General features: G+C 39.5%; 1 protein-coding gene across 1 annotated transcript in view; it reads left to right on the top strand.

Annotated features, from left to right (window-relative positions):
* Window positions 1-12,340: 12,340 nt before the first annotated feature.
* Window positions 12,341-18,601, top strand: part of LOC141347150 (CMP-N-acetylneuraminate-beta-galactosamide-alpha-2,3-sialyltransferase 1-like) — a 119,933-nt gene continuing 113,672 nt past the window's right edge. The window contains exons 1-2 of the mRNA XM_073852143.1: window positions 12,341-12,679; window positions 14,284-14,477. Coding sequence (XP_073708244.1) covers window positions 12,398-12,679; window positions 14,284-14,477 — 476 coding nt within the window. The 5' untranslated portion in view covers window positions 12,341-12,397. The remainder of the gene's footprint in view (window positions 12,680-14,283; window positions 14,478-18,601) is intronic.

Genomic DNA, 18,601 nt, shown 5'->3' with positions numbered 1-18,601 from the left:
GAAAAAAACAGCATATGCTGGTTAGGTATGTTTTGGTGCTGGGATGCTGGTTTTAGCTGGTTTATGCTGGTCCCTTGCTGGTTTATGCTGGTCCTTAGCTGGTTAATGCTGGTCCTTTGCTGGTTTATGCTGGTCCTTTGCTGGTTTATGCTGGTCATGTTGCTGGTCAAGGACCAGCATAAACCAGCAAAGGACCAGCATATACCAGCTAAAACCAGCATCCCAGCACCAAAACATACCTAACCAGCATATGCTGGTTTTTTCAGCAGGGCTGTATTTGTGTATGCTTAAAAAGAACAACAGCGATTAAAAAAAAGAAAGAAAGAAAGAAAAAGAAAAGAAAAAATAAGAAAGTGAGTCTTTAACAGTCATATCAATTTGTTAAGCAAACCTTTTTATCAACAAATGGCTTGGTCACTGGAGTTGTCCGGGGGACATCAAAACTAATTGTAGGAGTGGGGGGATTCATATTATTAATACACATAATAAGAAGCTTGATTTGTAAATATGAAGATGCTTTTCTGTAGCTCTGACTGATTCTGTACCTCTGACATCAGCCTACCTAAGTTCTTTACCTTAATGTTGTTGAGCTGAATGTATGAAGCAGACTATTAAAGTTGTTGTTACTATTAATAAAATCATGCTGATCCCCCCCTAAAAATCACTGTGTATTTGCACCCTACTCTTCGGCTGCATTGGCATACTCAGTAACTTCACATTTGGGTTTAGTTTAAACACACATACTGAGCAAGTTGGCAGTCATAGCAGCTGCACATACAGCCAATTGGTGGAATCCATCATCACTGTGCTTTGTGTGGTTAGAGAAAGATTGCTGTTTTTCCTTAAGGGCCTTCATACGAAAGTTAGCCACATCAACAGTTACGTTTATTATGTAAGCATTAAGAGCGGACACAACTGTTTGTGCATGTGTGTCATTCGATTTAAACAGCAAACATACAGATGTGTTAGTTTTTCCTAATTTCTTTATTGTCAGCGTGAATATTGGAAATCTGAATTTACAGTACATAATGGTCTTGTAAATTTGCCATTGAGACCATCCATCCATTCATTCTCTATATCATTTGTCCTATGCGCAGGGGAGCTGGAGCCTGTGTTAAGCCTTCCAGCCTTTTAATGAGATCAGTTAGTTATATTTGAGGTATATTAAAATACATATTATTTGAGGTGAGTTGTATTTAGAGTTAAATGAAAAATGCATATGAGTAAAATGTGAGAGACTGCAGGAATCAGTAAAAAAGGGAAAATCTTGCTGTTGACACTGCATGGTTGAGATATTGCTGTGTCTTGAGTGTAGTAGACTGTTAGATGCAGATGAAATTCTGCCCTTGAATGGCTGCCAGACATGCTTAAGCAGTAGATTATAGCTTTGAGCTTTAGGGGAAAACAGACTCCTGATGTAACATTCTTCTGAGCAGAAAAAAAAAAAATCTCAAAATGTACAGTACATTAACCTTTTGGTATGAGGATCTGTATCAATGACCTAATTAACATTTGTGCGATTAGGTGAAACAATTTGTAATGTCCCCCTACTTTTCACACTGTTCTTACACACCTGCAGTGTCCTGCATGTCTGCTACAGGTTTAGTAGAAACTTCCACGCAGGTTTTTTGGAGTCAAATGAAATCAGCATTAACAATTAATCTTTGCACGGCACAAAAGAGCACAAATGTGGAATATTTCCAAACTCAGAGATGACATTAAAACATATTATAAAAAATAATATTATGAGATTAATGTTTAAATATAAAGTTTTAAATATATAGACATTAAGCAATTTAAATTTATAATGTCACGTAATATTAGCTTTTGTATAAAATCAAAAATGTATAAAATTGTTGTATAAATTCAATTTCACTTTTGCAAACTCCCTTTATAATAATTAAAACGGTGTCACTGGTCTTAGTTCATTACAATCTCCCAAACTTCCATTTCAATGAATAAAACTCTCAACACTGCACACTGAATCTATTATTTACATTGTCTCTACACGTTGTTACATTTATTTAATCTGTTTGCAAGGATCTTAGTAAAAAAAAAAAAAAAAAAAAACAGAATTCAGAAGGGCTATGGGACAATATCATGCCAGATCGGTTTCATCTTTCCCTTTTTTAAGAATTAGAGAAATATTTGCATTATACATTGACTGTGAAAATTCCTGATTGTCAATAGAATGATTAAATAATCTGAGCATTAGAGGAGCATGTTTTTGGAAATACAGGTGCAGCTCAAAAATTAGAATATCATGAAAAAGTTCATTTTTTGTTTGTAACATATTTCAAAAACTGAAACTTTCATATATTCTAGATTCATTACATGTAAAGTAAAATATTTCTAAAGTTTTTTTGTTTTAATTTTGATGATTAGAGCTCATGAAAGTCAAAAACCCAGTATCTCAAAATATTAGAATATTTCCTAAGATCAATCAAAAAATGGATTTGCAAAACGTTAAAGTTGTTTAAAGTATGTTTATTTATGCACTCAATACTTGGTCAGCAGCACATATTACAGCAAATTGCTTGCTTCTAGCACAAATGACAGCATTAGTGAAGTGTGGCATGCTGCTGAGGCACTATTGAACCTTTAGATTGTCTGTATATTGTTGGATTGACTGTTTCTCATCTATCTCTTGAAAATATAATAACTCCGGTAAGAGCAGAGGAGGGGGGCTCTGTGTGTACATCAATAACAGCTGGTGTACAAACACAGTGACTGTAGACAGACATTGCTCCACAGACCTGGAGTATATTACTGTTAAATGCAGGCCCATTTATCTTCCAAGGGAGTTTACGGTAATTATGATAACCGCTGTTTACATTCCACCTGACGCTAATGCTTGCTCGGCTGTTGGTCTTTTACATGGGAGTATTAGTAAACAGCAGAGCATGCATCCTGATGCTGTGTTTATAATAGCAGGGGATTTTAATCACGCTGATCTGAAATCAGTACTCCCTAGATTCCATCAGCATGTTAAATGTGCTACTAGAGGGGCTAACACACTGGATAAGGTCTATTCTAACATCAAGATGGGCTTCAGGGTGAGACCACTTCCACACCTGGCCCAGTCTGACCACCTGTCTCTGCTTTTGATCCCTGCATACGCCCCCCTCTGTAAAACTGCCTCTATCAATACAAAAATCATCAAAACTTGGCCTGATGGGGCCTCTCAGCAGCTGCAGGACTGTTTCGACAGGACTAACTGGGAGGAACATAATGATCTAGAAGTGTTCACAGACAGTGTTCTGTGCTACATAAAGAACTGTACAGACATGGTCACAGTAGACAAACGCATCCGTGTTTTTTCCAACCAGAAGCCCTGGATGACTGGAAAGGTCAAGCGGCTACTTAGAGGGAGAAACACTGCTTTCAGGTCCGGAAACCGGGAGCAATATGGTGCTGCCCGTGCTAACCTGAAGAGAGGCATCAGAGAGGCCAAGATGGATTATAGGAGGAGGATTGAGGACTATCTGGACAGCAACAACAGCAGGCAGGTGTGGCAGGGAGTTCAGCATCTCATTAATTTCAAGACCAACCCTGGAGCTGCTGAGGGAGATGTTACTCTGGCAGAGGAGCTAAACCTCTTCTGTGCACATTTTGAGGTGGAGCCACCAGAGACTGCGATGCCACACATCAAGGCGCTCAGCAGCTCAACCCTCACAGTCAAAGATTGGGAAGTCAGGTATACGCTGAGGTCTGTGCATCCTAGGAAGGCTGCTGGACCGGATGGCGTCCCTGGCCGTGTACTGAAAGACTGTGCGGATCAGCTGGCTGGAATCTTCACCAAGATTTTTAACCAGTCGCTGGCCCTGTCCACTGTTCCATCGTGTCTGAAATCCTCTATCATAGTCCCATTACCAAAGAAATCTCACATCTCGAGCTTGAGTGACTATCGACCTGTTGCACTTACACCAGTGGTAATGAAGTGCTTCGAAAAACTGGTCCGCAGTCACATTACATCATTCCTGCCTCCAGGTTTTGACAATCACCAGTTCGCCTACAGGGGAAATAGATCCACACAGGACGCTGTGGCTACAGCCCTCCACTCTGCATTGTCCCATCTGGAGAAGCAGGGGAGCTACGTCCGGATGCTCTTTGTGGATTATAGTTCGGCGTTCAACACCATCCTTCCTGACAAACTGACAGTTAAACTTAAGGATTTGGGGCTTCCACATTCCATCTGCATGTGGATTAATAGCTTTCTGTCTGATCGCAGTCAGAGGGTCAGATTGGGACGACATACCTCTATGGCCCTTAGCCCCAGTACCGGCTCCCCACAGGGCTGTGTTCTGAGCCTCTTGCTTTACACTCTTTACACACACGACTGCACCCCCGCTCACCATAGCAACAAAATTGTGAAGTTTGCAGATGACACTACGGTGGTGGGACTCATATCAGGAGGGGATGAGGAAGCTTATAGGGACGAGGTGGAGCAACCTGCTCCTCAACACCACAAAGACCAAGGAGTTGATCATTGACTACAGGAGGAAGAAAACTGACATTATTCCACTTTCAATCAGTGGGGACTGTGTAGAGAGGGTAGCTGACTTCCGGTTCCTGGGAGTTCAGATAGAGGAGGGCCTGACTTGGAGCTCAAATATATCTGAGCAGTTGAAAAAGGCACAGCAGAGACTCTACTTCCTTAGGGTGCTGAGGAAGAATAACGTTACTCAGAGACTACTGGTGTCCTTTTATCGGTGCGCACTAGAAAGCATCTTAACCTACTGCATTGGCATATGGTTCACTAGCTGCACAGTGGCTCAGAGGATAGCGCTCCAGAGGATCATAAATACGGCCCAGAAGATCGTAGGCTGCCCTCTACCAACATTGGATGAACTACACAGTTCGCACTGTATTAAGAAAGCTCAAAATATAATCAAAGACACATCACACCCTGGATATCATCTGTTTGAATTGTTACCATCAGGGAGGCGATACAGGACAATTAGAGCCAGGACAAACAGACTTAAAAACAGTTTTTATCCAACAGCTATAACCATTCTAAATAATTCAAAAACATGGGTTTCGAGAGATGCATAACAAAACGGACAGATGGTGAATGGGACTGGGTACAATTTTTTTTAATGTCTATATTTACTTATTCATCTTATATACTTTTTTTATCTATCTATGTATGTATATATTTATTTTATTATTTTAGATTATTAGCATTTCTTTGTTGAAATGTATGACTGTTGCACTTTGACTGGTTGGCACTTTTAAATTTCGTTGTACATGCAAGTGTACAATGACAATAAAACTACTACTACTACTATATCCCATAGATTCTCAATGGGGTTCAGGTCAGACATGTTGGCTAGCCAATAAAGCACAGTAATATCATGGCCAGCAAACCACTTGGAAGTGGTTTTTGCACTGTGGGCAGGTGCTAAAGTTCTGTTGGAAAAGGAAATCAGCATCTCCATAAAGCTTGTCAACAGATAGAAGCATAAAGTGCTCCAAAATCTCCTGGTAGATGGCTGCATTGACTTTGCACTTGATAAAACACAGCGGACCAACACCAACAGACGTCATGGCACCTCAAAGCATTACTGACTTCAGAAACTTCACAATGGACTTCCACAATGGATTCTCTGCCTCTCCAGGCTTCCTCCAGACTCTAGGACCATGATTTCAACATGAAATGCAAAATTTACTTTTATCTGAAAAGAGGACTTTCGACCACTGAGCAACGTTCCAGTTAATTTTCTCTTTAGCTCAGGTAAGATGCTTCTGACGTTTCTGTTTCAGAAGTGGCTTGATAGTGCTTTTCCTGAAGACATCTAAACGTGAGGACTCTTGATGTGCTAACTCCGGCTTTATTCTACTCCTTGTGAAGCTCTCCCAATTGTTTGAATCGGCTTTACTTGACAGTATTCTCAAGCTTGCGGTCATCCCTGTTTCTTGTGCACCTTTGCCTACCCAATTTCTTGGTCGACTCAACTTAGCATTTAATATGCTTTGATACAGCACTCTGTAAACAGCTAGCCCATTCAGTAATGACCTTTTGTGACTTACCCTCTGTGTGGAGGGTGTCAATGATTGTCTCCTGGACCATTGCCAAGTCAGCAGTCTTCTCCATTAGTGTGGTTTCAAAGAACAAGAGATATCTAAAATGTATACTGTTTTTGGCTTTCATGAGCTGTACGCTCTAATTATCAAAATTAAAACAAAAAACATTTGAAATGTTTTACTTTACATGTAATGAATCTAGAACAAATGAAAGTTTAACTTTTTTTAAATAAATTACAATAAAAAAAATAACTTTTTCATGATATTTTAATTTTTGGAGCTGCACCTGTATTTCTTATAAACTTCAATTCCAAAGCCATCAGGTCTGGCCGCCTTACCACTAGAGAAAGATGTGATGGCTTTGAATATTTAGTCTAAAGTTATCTTTGCATTAAGGGCATCTTGATCTGCTTCGTTTAATTTGAGAAGATGTAGTGATTGTAAGTGGGATAGGGCTGTAGGGACAGTAGAAGTTCGAGATTCATACAAAGCCTCATAAAATTCCTTGAAAAGTTTATTGATGTAATTGGGGTTTGTCGTTAGTGTTCCATCCTCTTTCCTAATTTGGTAAATAGCTCTATTAGCTTGAATACTTCTCAATTGACGTGTGAGCAGCCTATCTGGTTTGTCTCCTAGCTCAAATTGCTTTTGTTTTATTTTTAATAGCATATTACTAACTTGGTTGGAAATAATTGAATTATACTCTAGTTTTAATGCTGCAATCTCTTTGAGCACATCAGGATCCACGATGTCTGCATGTAAATGTTCAAGTTGATTAAGACGAGCTTAAATTACTGACAGGCGTTTTTTCCTTTGTTTTTTTTTAAGTTGGATTCATATGAAATGATGTACCCCATATTACCGCCTTGAGTGACTCCCACAACGTTGAATCGGATACTTGCCTTATATTGGCAAATACTTCAGCGTCCTTGACTGAACTGAAGCTTCTCTTTTCTGATCCATGAGTGACAATCAGATGCATGGGGAACAGCAGTCCATACTGTATCTGACACAAGCCTCCTTCAATTTCTTTTTAACTGCGACAAGACCTCCAAGGCACTGTGACAAGACCTCCGCTGTGAAATCAGGATATACAGGAGTTCCGCATACCCTCAAACTGTAGGGGTGATTGTTGTCGGGACAGCCTCAGGATTAGTTCTTTAACTTTGTAGTGGTGGATTCTTGCAGGGGTCCAATACAATGTGCGCAATCCATATTTACTCCAGATGGAAAGTTTTGGCCTCAGGATGGCCGATATCAGCTTTTCCACAAATTCAATTCGACCATTTTCAACTTCTATTGTAGCCCCGCAATTTTTATATTTTGCAGACAGGAGCGGCCCTCCAGGTCATTAAGCTTGGCGTGTAGTGCTTTATTGGCGTCAACAATATCCTGTCAGAAAGCATCTAGCTCGGAAATGCGGCTGCCCCTTGCAAGTGTTTTATAATGGACACTCTGAAGCACTAAAGACATGTGTTTTTATAGGAGTTTGCAATAATCAGTGGTGTTTATATACGTACATATAAGCATCAACACTCACTCTGACATTCCACAGGCCACAATCAACAACCTGATCAACTCTATGCGAAGGAGATGTGTTGCACTGCGTGAGGCAAATGGTGGTCACACCAGATACTGACTGGTTTTCAGACTCCCCCAATGCAGTAAAACTGCACATTTTAGAGTGGCCTTTTTATTGTGGCCAGCTTATAAAAAATGGGGGCAAAAACAAAAGTGTTGTGTTTATAATTTTGGTCAGTGTGTAATATATTTGAGGAAATATGATGAGGAAATGCAATGCCTTGAATAGGCTACATTTAGCCTACTGTAGAATGAAATAAAGCAATAAAATCACTGTAAACCATGGCTTCATGGAGCTTATTACTTTTTTAAAACGGTTATTTTATATACGACCTATTTATTAACCCGTAGTAGATCTATACAGGTGGAGCTGGGAAAGGTGGAAAATTTCAGAGGAACTCTGAAAGCGTGCTGCAAAATGGCCAAGTGAATGCTACCAGCCATTTAAATGTTAAAGCTGCAAGCTCATTGAACGCAGCTCAACCAATCAGAATCAAGGACTGGAAATATTTTTTTATATAGTTTTATAATGAAAATTAAAATATACAAATAACTTGCACATTAACACATGAAATATTGATGTATAAAAATCTAAATAAAGTTTAATCTGGTAATTCTAGTGGTGTATAAATTACACATTTCAAACTTAAAATGTAAATTATAAAAAATGATGTTGACACACTCATGCATACTGCCAAAGCCATGAACCCATCATGAAAATAATTCAATGTGGGTGGGAAAAAAATGCATCTTAGTTAATTCCTGTCATGATCATGTCCCTATCACAAGCTAACCTTGTGCCCTAGTTTTTTCCCTCACCTACTGGTTCCATTCAACTGTTCTGTTAATTATCTTTTAAGTTATTTTTTCTATTTAAGCCTGGTTTTCCCAAGTTCATTGTCTGTGTTGTCATTTGTTAAAAGAAAAGCAAAATTGTTGTCAAGGTATTACTATAAGGTTACATAAATGTTCTGAGCAACAAACAGTTCTAGCACAACTCAGAACACCCCAATCTTCAGCTGTGTTCATTTGATTCTTCGTTGTTTTGATACAAAAGACCTTTTCTTCTTTTTCCCTCATATGTAATGAATAAAGGTCTTTGTTTTAATTGTTTGTTCTTGTACTGGTAATTCTAGCTATTGTAATGAAACAATACTGATACTTGTGAGCTCACAGGCCATAAATATTCCGTTATGGGCTTGATAAGTTGATATGCTGCCTTAAAATGAATGGCATACCACACATATGTGTGTGATAGGGTGTACAGCAGTAGGTACTGTATTTTATACTGCTTTCACTTACAACATAGATCTAGTATAAATATGCAATTTCTTTCCCAGCTGTTTACCTTCACAGACATAACCGACTGTGTTTTTGTAACTTATGTGTGTTTTTAAAATAGACTTGTGTGTATTTGACAGTAGCACAATAAGACATGACAGAAAACTTAACCTTCTGTGCGCATGCTTTGGAGATGGCGGAGCTGCCCAACCCATCTTGTTGGTCGATCCAGACAGTACATCTCGGCTACACTATTTAGTTCACGAGGCGTCCGCCCAGGTTTACAACTGTCCGCTCGGACACGGGTGCCTTTATCCTGCATGCAGAGATTGCAGTTCTCCTGGTGAAGAACGCAATCGAGCCGGTCCCTCCAGCCGGATGAAGTCATGTTATTACAGTCCTTACTTCATCGTGCCCAAAAAGAGTGGTGGGTTACGACCAATCCTGGACCTTCGAGTTCTGAACTGGTCCCTTCACAGGCTGCCATTCAAGATGCTCACTTTGAAGCGCATTCTTTCATGCATTCGTCAACAGGATTGGTTTGCAGCCATCGACCTGAAGGACACGTACTTTCATGTCTTGATTTTGGCTCGACACAAACCGTTTCTTCAGTTTGCTTTCGAGAATTGGGCGTATCAGTACAAGGTCCTCCCATTTGGCCTGTCCCTGTCCCCGTCCCCGCATGTTAACCAAACTCGCGGAGGGTGCCCTGACCCCTCTTTGGTGGAAGGGCATCCGCATCCTCAACAGCCATCTGGGATTTCGGGTCAACTGAGAGAAGAGTAAACTCTCCTCTGTGCAGAGTATCTCTTTTCTCAGCATGGAGCTGGATTCAGTCAACATGTCAGAGCGCCTCACCAACGAGCACGCGCAGTCGGTGCTGAACTGTCTGAAACTATTCAGACACAAGACAGTGATCTCTCACAAAATCTTTCAGAGGCTCCTGGGGCATATGGCAGCCGCAGTTACGCCATTCAACCTGCTTCATATGAGACCGCTTCAGTGCTGTCTACACGACCAAGTCCGAGATGGGGACATCTCGGACTTGGTCGTGTTACCCCGGGCGTGTTACCCCGGGCGTGTTACCCCGGAATCAGCCCTTGGTCAGACCCTGTCTTCCTACGGGCCGGGGTGCCTTTAGGACAGGTGTCCAGGCATGTTGTACACGGATGCCTCCATGATGGGCTGGGGTGCCGTATGCAACGGGCAAGCAGCCTCGGGCTCCTGGACGGGACCTCGACTGCAATGGCATATCAATTGCCTGGAGTTGCTAGCAGTGCTTCTCGGGCTGCATCGGTTTCTTCCGATGCTACACGACAAGCATGTGCTGGTCCTCACGGACAATACTGCGACCGTAGTGTACATCAACCGCCAGGGACCAGGTGGTGCCCCCCGGAGAAGGCAGACCCAGCCTTAGTGGTCCGTGTTTCCCCTCGTATATCTACAGATAGAATAGGTGTACTTTTCCCTCTATTCCACGTCTAATCCACATGTGCTCCGACCCCCCAACGGCTGCTTCAGTTCCAAAAGTAACTGGCACCCCTGGTGGGCCCCTTCTGGCCTACAGGGCATTGGACAGGTTACGTACTGAGACTATTTGTCCTGACACACTTGCCTGTCAGCATTTGGTCCTCATGCGTTACGCGGCTTCAGGATTGTGGCGTGTTCCATGGGTAAGTTCTCATATGTAACGTCGTAGTAAGTGACTGAAGGGGAACATCTAGGTTACATAGATAACCAACATTCCTTGAAGGAGGGAACAGAGATGTTATATCCCCTTGCCACAATCCTGAGCTGCGCTGTAGGCTGAGCTATGGCTCGGCTCCTCAGCAAAAATCTGAATGAGTGTTGCATGTTGCTATTGCTAGTGAAAACCGGGGTAAGATGTACTTCTTTTCAGATGTACCTGTACCTACCATCTATTTCAGACCTATTTCAGTGGAAGGGGATCCAAATGCTAGCTTTATTGTACAGATCGTAGTCAGGACCTGCAGGGTCAAACAACAGCAAACAGGAGCATCCAGGGCAAGGCAAAAGCGTAATCCAATGAGCAAGCATGGGCCAAAAGACTAGGAACAAAACCAGGGAAGGGAACCAGGGAATTAAACTAAGAAACTATGAAACACGGAAGCAAGGAAACTAGGAAACTAGGAAAACGCTTGGTAGAATTCGCTAGAGCAAAACAATACTTCGCAACCTCCTGTTTGGCATGGCCTGTTTATATGGCTGCCAAACAGGAGGTTGCGAAGTATTGTTTTGCTCTAGCGAATTCTACCAAGCGTTTTCCTAGTTTCCTAGTTTCCTTGCTTCCGTGTTTCATAGTTTCTTAGTTTAATTCCCTGGCTGCCAAACAGGAAATAACCAGCGAAGTAGCAGAGGGAGCAGCAACAGTCTGAACTGGGTAGGGGCTCCCTCTGCTTGCCTGGCGTAACACTAATATTAGTCTCAGACGTCATGCCCACGGAACATTGGCTAAACGTCTGATGCATATGGTACATTTAACTGGAAACACTTCAGGAATGTCGAAGTCGTCGTCTGATTAGTTGAATTTGAATGGATTTCTGGGAGACGCGAGTGTCGCGTTTATTTTCGGTCCGCCGGAAAACAAAGCGCAGACTGATTTACTCTGCTTTTTGCTAAAAGGTGCTTATGCAGACGCCATTGTTGTTATACACATTTACGACGTTTGCGAACAAATTACTGACTTACTGCTTGTTCTACCTCTTCTTCGTTATCTTTCAGTTCTGGTTATTTCAATGACTGACTTGTTGCATGCCAGTCTGTTGTTATGGGGGCATTTCCACACACCGAAATGTGACGCTGAACGAAACGAACTGTGATTGGTTGTTTGACATGTTGATCAAACGGTCTTATGGGCGGGCCTTGGCCAATGAAAGCTGCCATGAATTCCAGACCTTCAGCCGTCAGTCTGAAGGTCTGGCTATGCGAGACTACATTGATATTAAATTAGATCATCAATGACATTTTTAATCAGAGATTTTGGTTTTGTTATACAAGGCTAAAGATTAAATAAGCCTCATTTTATAAATTGTATCTCAACTATTAGGAACAATTTCTAAATGTATGGTGATATTTAGATATTTATCTTGTGTTTGTTTTTAGGTAGATGATCACACAGACAAGATTGGTATCATAAATGAGAAGAGTAACATCCTGATCACACTGTCCTGGATTGTCCTGGATCCTCAGATGTTTCGATGTGTCCACAAAGATCCTCTTGAAAAGATGACAGAAACGTATGAGATTTTTCTGGAGAACATTTTATGAATGAGGGCTCTATAATGGATACTTTTGGGGTTTCATCTTAACAAGGACTATTGTTTTAGGAATTTGGTCCTAAAATTATACGGTTACATGTTCATGTGGGTACCTGCTGGAGAGTGAAGAGTCTTTTTTTTTTTTTTTTTGTGGGAGAACAGAGAATGTGTGATATATCCCTTACTCTCCTTTGGTCTCTTTTGGGGTGAGACACAGACTTAACCTGGAAATGTCTCTCCTCACCCAGAGGAAAATACGTGCATTGACGGGACTTTTGTGTGCCATGACCTTCTCCATGTTTGTGTTCAGTTACACACTCAGAGAACCCTCGCTGTTCTTCTTCAGGTCCGTGCTGGGCCTCTCAGGAAGTACGTGTTCCTGTCAACATTGTATCAAACACCTTGATGATGAAGATGATAGCTGGTTTATGGAACGGTTTAACCGATCTTTCCATCCACTGATGTCCAGGAAAAACAACATGCTCTCAGACGAGACATACAGATGGTGGCAGGTTAGTCACATAATGCACTACTTATATCAGAATAGAACTTGGTCTTTACATGGGAGAAGTTGAAAGTGGGGAACTTGGAATCAGTGAACAAAAAAGTCAATTTAAAAGGGATGTTGTATTTTATTGAAAGGCTACAAAGAGAAACTTTTTTTCTTTAAAATAACATGCACAGTCATTAATTCAAGATCACCATGGAAGTTAAAGCAAATAATGGTGCAGCAATAGGCATTAAGTACACATAATCATGTCTGTAAATCATCTAAAATGAGTAAGCACAGAATATTTCAATGGCATATCATCAGATGATCCTGGTATAGATATGTTTGGAGCATGCATCTCATCAATTAGTGCCTATTGGTGGATTAACCATATGTGCTATTGGCATCCGGTCATTTTCCATATACTCAGTGTGGAAAACAAGAAATAGGAGCACAACATTTTAAAATTATTTAGTAAATGAAATATCAGAGAATGAGTTGAGGATGTTAGGATTCTGTCATCTGCCATTGACTGATTCTTGACTGTAAACAATAAGTCAAGTAACCAAAGTCATTTCCTCAGTCACTATGCTTTACAGGCATGATGTTTTTGTACTGATCTCTTACTAGATTGATGGTGTGTACTCCTCTGATACCCAGTAATGGCACAGTGGATTCCTCCTCCATGTCAATGAATTTTATTTGGTACAGTTTCTTGTTTACACATTTGTTCCAATTCAACATGTTCCATGATTTAGTCAGATTTTTTACTCTAGACAAATGGCTGGAGGCCATCTTAGTTCCAATGTATTCTCCATCCATGTCTATGCTCACCGTGTTGTACTCAGTCTACATGCTCTTCACTCTTCAGAAAGTGCCGCTACCACCATGTTTCAGTCTGTCTTCTACTTTTAACAGAATGGACAGTTAATGCTGACATAACTGCATATGTTTTCTCTGGCATAAACAGCAGGACTAAACTGGTGTCACACGCAATATGGTCCAACAAAACCATCACAACAATAATAACCTGATGTTAATTTTAGATTGAATTGATTAAACCAATGTGGTGGTTGTTGTCGTTGTTGTTGCAGCACCGAGCATTGTAAACAGAGATTTGTAACAGTTTCAGTGATTATAAACGGAGCGTTCTTTGATCACTTTTTGTATATAGTTCACCCACTTACTGTTATCCATGCTACTGAAAGGAACAATGTGAATATGACAATTTAGCTGATGGCTTAATTTTGCTAATGCATAAACTGAAGTAAATGATTTTGGAAAAGAATGGCAGACTGCATATGAAAACAACCATTTATCACAGATTAAGCTTTAGATTTACCTTTGTTTAGCATTATAGTCAGTAATAATATAGTAATAATTATGCCGTAGTGACACAACCATTTCCCAAATGTTAAAATCCTTGCACAGACAATGTTCTTCCAAAAACTGCACAACATTTGGAAAACTTAGCAGGTATCTAAATACTTTTTTAAATTTCAAGTGATCATGTTATAGCTTTTCTCCCTGTTTACTATTCCAAATTTAGATTTTTTTTTTTTTTTGTAATATTAATGATTTTGTTATTTATTCCTATATTGTGATCTCTTTGTATATTGAGTGTAGTGGCTACAGGCTGAAAGGAATCCATCCAACCTAACCATAGTGTTGGACAGATTATTCCAGCTGATCCCTGCTGAGGAACGCTATGTTGATGCACATCCGGATCGCTGTCGAACATGCTCTGTAGTCGGGAATTCTGGGAATCTTCGCGAGTCCCGTTATGGGTCCTACATCGACTCCAGTGATTTTGTCATACGGTAAAGGTTTGTTTATTTATTTTATTTTCCAACCATCAAGCAGAAATACAGATACAGGTAAGGGTGGAAATAAATTCAGAGTCAGAATTTTAGATGACTTAATGAATTTAAATGTTTAATGAATATGGCCATTCATAAGCAGGAAATTAAATCAAGGAACAGTCTGGGTATGATAAGAGATGTCCAAAAACTCACTGGTGTGGTCCTTGGGCGAGCGATTATCCTGGGTAAGGAGGAGGAGACGGCTGGCTGCTAGATTCATTTTGTGGTCTAGTATTCCAGATTGTTTTAGTGCAGTCAAGGGAAGCATTAAAACTTGGATCTGGTTGCAGCAGTTTATTTACAAAAATAAATAAGGCAATCCAAAGTAGCACTAATCCAAAAAAATGGCCAACATAAATGCTGAAGGTCTGCATTAAAGACAAAGACAATACTGGACAATGAATTTAGGAAAGTAAGCGGATTAAATTCACAGAAACAACCATGAACCGAGTTTAAGAGATTTTATGAAAGCTGACCAAGTTTTATTTTTACAACAACGTAAAGAAATCAACATAGCGGTTTCTATATTTTATAACTATATTCATATCCTGAGATTTTAGGCTTTTAATCATTCATCCTTGCAAATTTGTAATGTCTATAAACAGTGAAGAGAAATTCTGGCTGTCTGCAGAAAAGACATGTTTGGATATACTTCTTACAGCATTTGCTTCGAACTACTTGTGTTTGGTCCGTGTACGCACGGCTCATTAATTCGTTTTTTCATTTGTTCACAAAACGAAAAAACAAGATTTCGGCTCGATTTTTAGTTTTTTGATTCACGGGTAGAAAACGGATAAACGACTTCAAAATTCGTTTTTCACATGTGGGTGGTCACGAGACACCCCTTTACGCCGATTGGTCAACCGAATCTGGACCGGTGACGCCATCCATTGTTCGTTCAACAAAATAAAAGACTATTATTTATTTATTTTCATTCTTTATTTTCATTCTAATTGCAGTCTTTAAAACAACGAACAAGGGCAATAACATTAATTGCATCGAAATATAATAAAATAAGACACTTAAAAATAATAAAATAGAAAAAGCAATAAGAAAATCACATGTGCATATGTGTACAAATAGTTACTAATTATTTAAACAAATCATTTTAAGCTTTCAAATAATTTAAAGCTTGTGTCACGTTGTTTATTGTAAGATGTAAAAATAAGTTTAATTAATTTTTTTTTCAATAAAATTACGGCTTTCTTCTGTTCAACCTAACTCGTTTCACAGAAATATTTCTTTCATAGCTATTAATCTGCACCCTGCATGTTTTATTTTGCTGTATGGTTTATAATCTGAGAATCTGAGAATTACCGATGGTAAGTGCAAATACTGTAATGCAAATTTACGTAAGGAGGGTGGAGAATTTAATTTTTATTGTATATCATAGCCACGGGAACGTTTCATTTCGCCAGGATTTAAGTTATTATAAGTGCACAACCTTGATGCTTAAATAAAATGTTGATATTAGCTAGACAAAAAAAATTAAGCTTAGGCTTGCAAAGTCGGTGTTTCACGGTGTTCGGCCATCCACCGATTAAATTAATTGTCCACCCCCCACCTTTCGTTTTTTATAAAAATGTTATAAAGAAATATTTTTTTATAGAAATACTATCAATGTAGTTATACAATACAATCATTCGCTTCATACAGCACGAGCAACAGCGCAAGAGACGAGTGATTCAGCGAGATGATTGACACAACGATTAATACAGATAGATAGATAGATAGATAGATAGATAGATAGATAGATAGATAGATAGATAGATAGATAGATAGATAGATAGATAGATAGATAGAGTGTTATAAATTTGGTTGTCAAGTAAGATTTTTTTTATTGTAGATTAAAAAATGTACTAATTTGGTGATCCAGTGTAAATATAATACAGTAGGGTGAATAGTGGTAAAGTGGGACAATGGGTAAAGTGGGACAGTTAAGCTTAATAATTAATATCTTTGCATGGATATGTTTTTATTACTAAAAAATCAACAATGAGTTCATCATTAGCAAGTATGTGATAAAAAAAAAAAAAAAATCTGTGGCTATGACATCACTTCTGGGGTGTGGCACATCATATTTAACAACCTTGCAGTGAATTGTGATGGTAAGTAAAATGACATAGCATGCTGAGGTAAATAATGTTAAGGTTATAAAAATAATAAAACTCATGGATCATTTGTAATTCTTATATATTTTGTTATAGAATTATGGTGAATCAGAATTAGGGTTGGGCATAGATTCATTTTTTTAATCTAGATTAATCTAGATTAAATCTTGGAATTAATCTAGATTAATCTAGATTAAATCTTGGAATTAATCTAGATTAATCTAGATTAAAATGGCTAATTTGAATTCTGCTGAAGGCATTCAGAATATGTGTGCTACCCAAATAATGACTAAAAGTAAGTCTTCGAGAACGGGCCAGGTGGCGCATTAGATCAGGTGCTCATCTCCTGTTTCCAAAATGCATCACAAACAGCTTGACAATTGCATTTACAACATAATTACCGATACAAACTTGTGTAACCAAGTACTTCTGCACAAAAGGCTGCACGACGTGCGCGTTGCCGTTAAATACACAGACGCGCACGGGCATGGATTTCTGCGTGCATAGTCTTCCATTAAACTGCGTTGCTTTTAGAAGCGTCAATTCAGTTGTTGCATATAGTTTAATGTCTTTATTTCGGGATTATCAAAGTAAATTATAACTCAAACTTGAGATTTTACTGGGGCACAGCAGATTTTCACTGGGGCACGTGCCCCATTAAAAAGGGTCTAGCAACGCACCTGCCCTGAAGCGGCTTCATAGCTGCATCCATGTTTGCACGTCTCATTTGATGTGGTAATTTCACAGAAGTTGAAGACTCGTTCTCGCCCCCTACAGTGCAATTCGGCTAGGTATACATCATCCGCACTAAAATATCAAGGTGAAAGTCATCATAGCTTACGTAGTTTAGACCCAGCTCCCAACCCAACTTTGAGAATAGATTAACGGCGATATTTTTTTTATCGCCCGATAAGAGTCTCACGTTAACGCCGATAACGGCCCACCACTAATCAGAATGTTAAAAAATCACATTCATATGAATCTTTTTTTTTTTTTTTTTTTTAATGTGATTTTGACACTGTCCCAGCTTGCCAATAGTGTATTGTTAAACTGGGACAGGGTATTACTGGCAAACTGGGACAGCCATTCAAGTCATTTTAATGGAGGAATTGAGTTCCCTTTTTATATGTCCCTCATAAATTGAGTTAGTTAGCTAGATATTTCAACAAAGATTGACTTAAACTACTACTTAGTTCTCACGCATTCACCGTGAGACTCACGCGATTGACACTTTTCACACGCTCTCACACCAAGTGGCTGTTGGGGAGGATGCCACTAACAGAGGCCAAGGAGAGGTTTTAGAGGGAGTGTCTTTTGCCAGACTAATCCCAATTCCAAAGAGATAGAGAGGCAAGATGAGAAAGAGATCCAAACCACCCTCTTACCACCTAACCAGTGATGAACATTTTTCATACATTGCCTCAAAAAAAAAAAAAAAAAATAAAGCCTGCCAAACAAACAAAAAAAGATGGAGGGTACAAGCACGGATGGCCAGGATATTTGCAATATTTGTAAAGCCACATTTGGTGATGAAAATGATCCAAAGAAGACAGAGGACTGGATCATGTGCATTGTTTGCGAGGACTGGTTCCATGAGACGTGTGGCGAGGAGAATGGCCTCATTGAAGACAAGGAGGTGTTCACTTGCACTGGCTGTATTGACGTGTAGATTAACCTACTGTACCATACAGAATTGGAATTTAGCCTGTGTGCAATTAATTAGCCTACAAGAAGAGATGTTCATGAAGGTTACTGTTTTTTTTTATTTTTGTTTTTTTTATTAAATTCGTATGAAATAAATTAAACCCAGTATAAAATTTTGTGGGCAGGCAACGGAGGTGGTGGGTTGAATCTGTTGTACCTGCACTCCTTCTTAAAAAAGTGATGTTTATATGTGACCCTGGAGCACAAAACCAGTCTTAAGTCGCTGAGATATGTTTGTAGCAATAGCCAAAAATACATTGTATGGGT

The sequence above is a fragment of the Garra rufa genome, chromosome 12 (assembly GCF_049309525.1).
Source record: "Garra rufa chromosome 12, GarRuf1.0, whole genome shotgun sequence".
NCBI classification, from domain to species: domain Eukaryota; kingdom Metazoa; phylum Chordata; class Actinopteri; order Cypriniformes; family Cyprinidae; genus Garra; species Garra rufa.
Note: the sequence above shows the minus strand (reverse complement) of the source record. Positions and strands in the feature narration are given on the sequence as shown.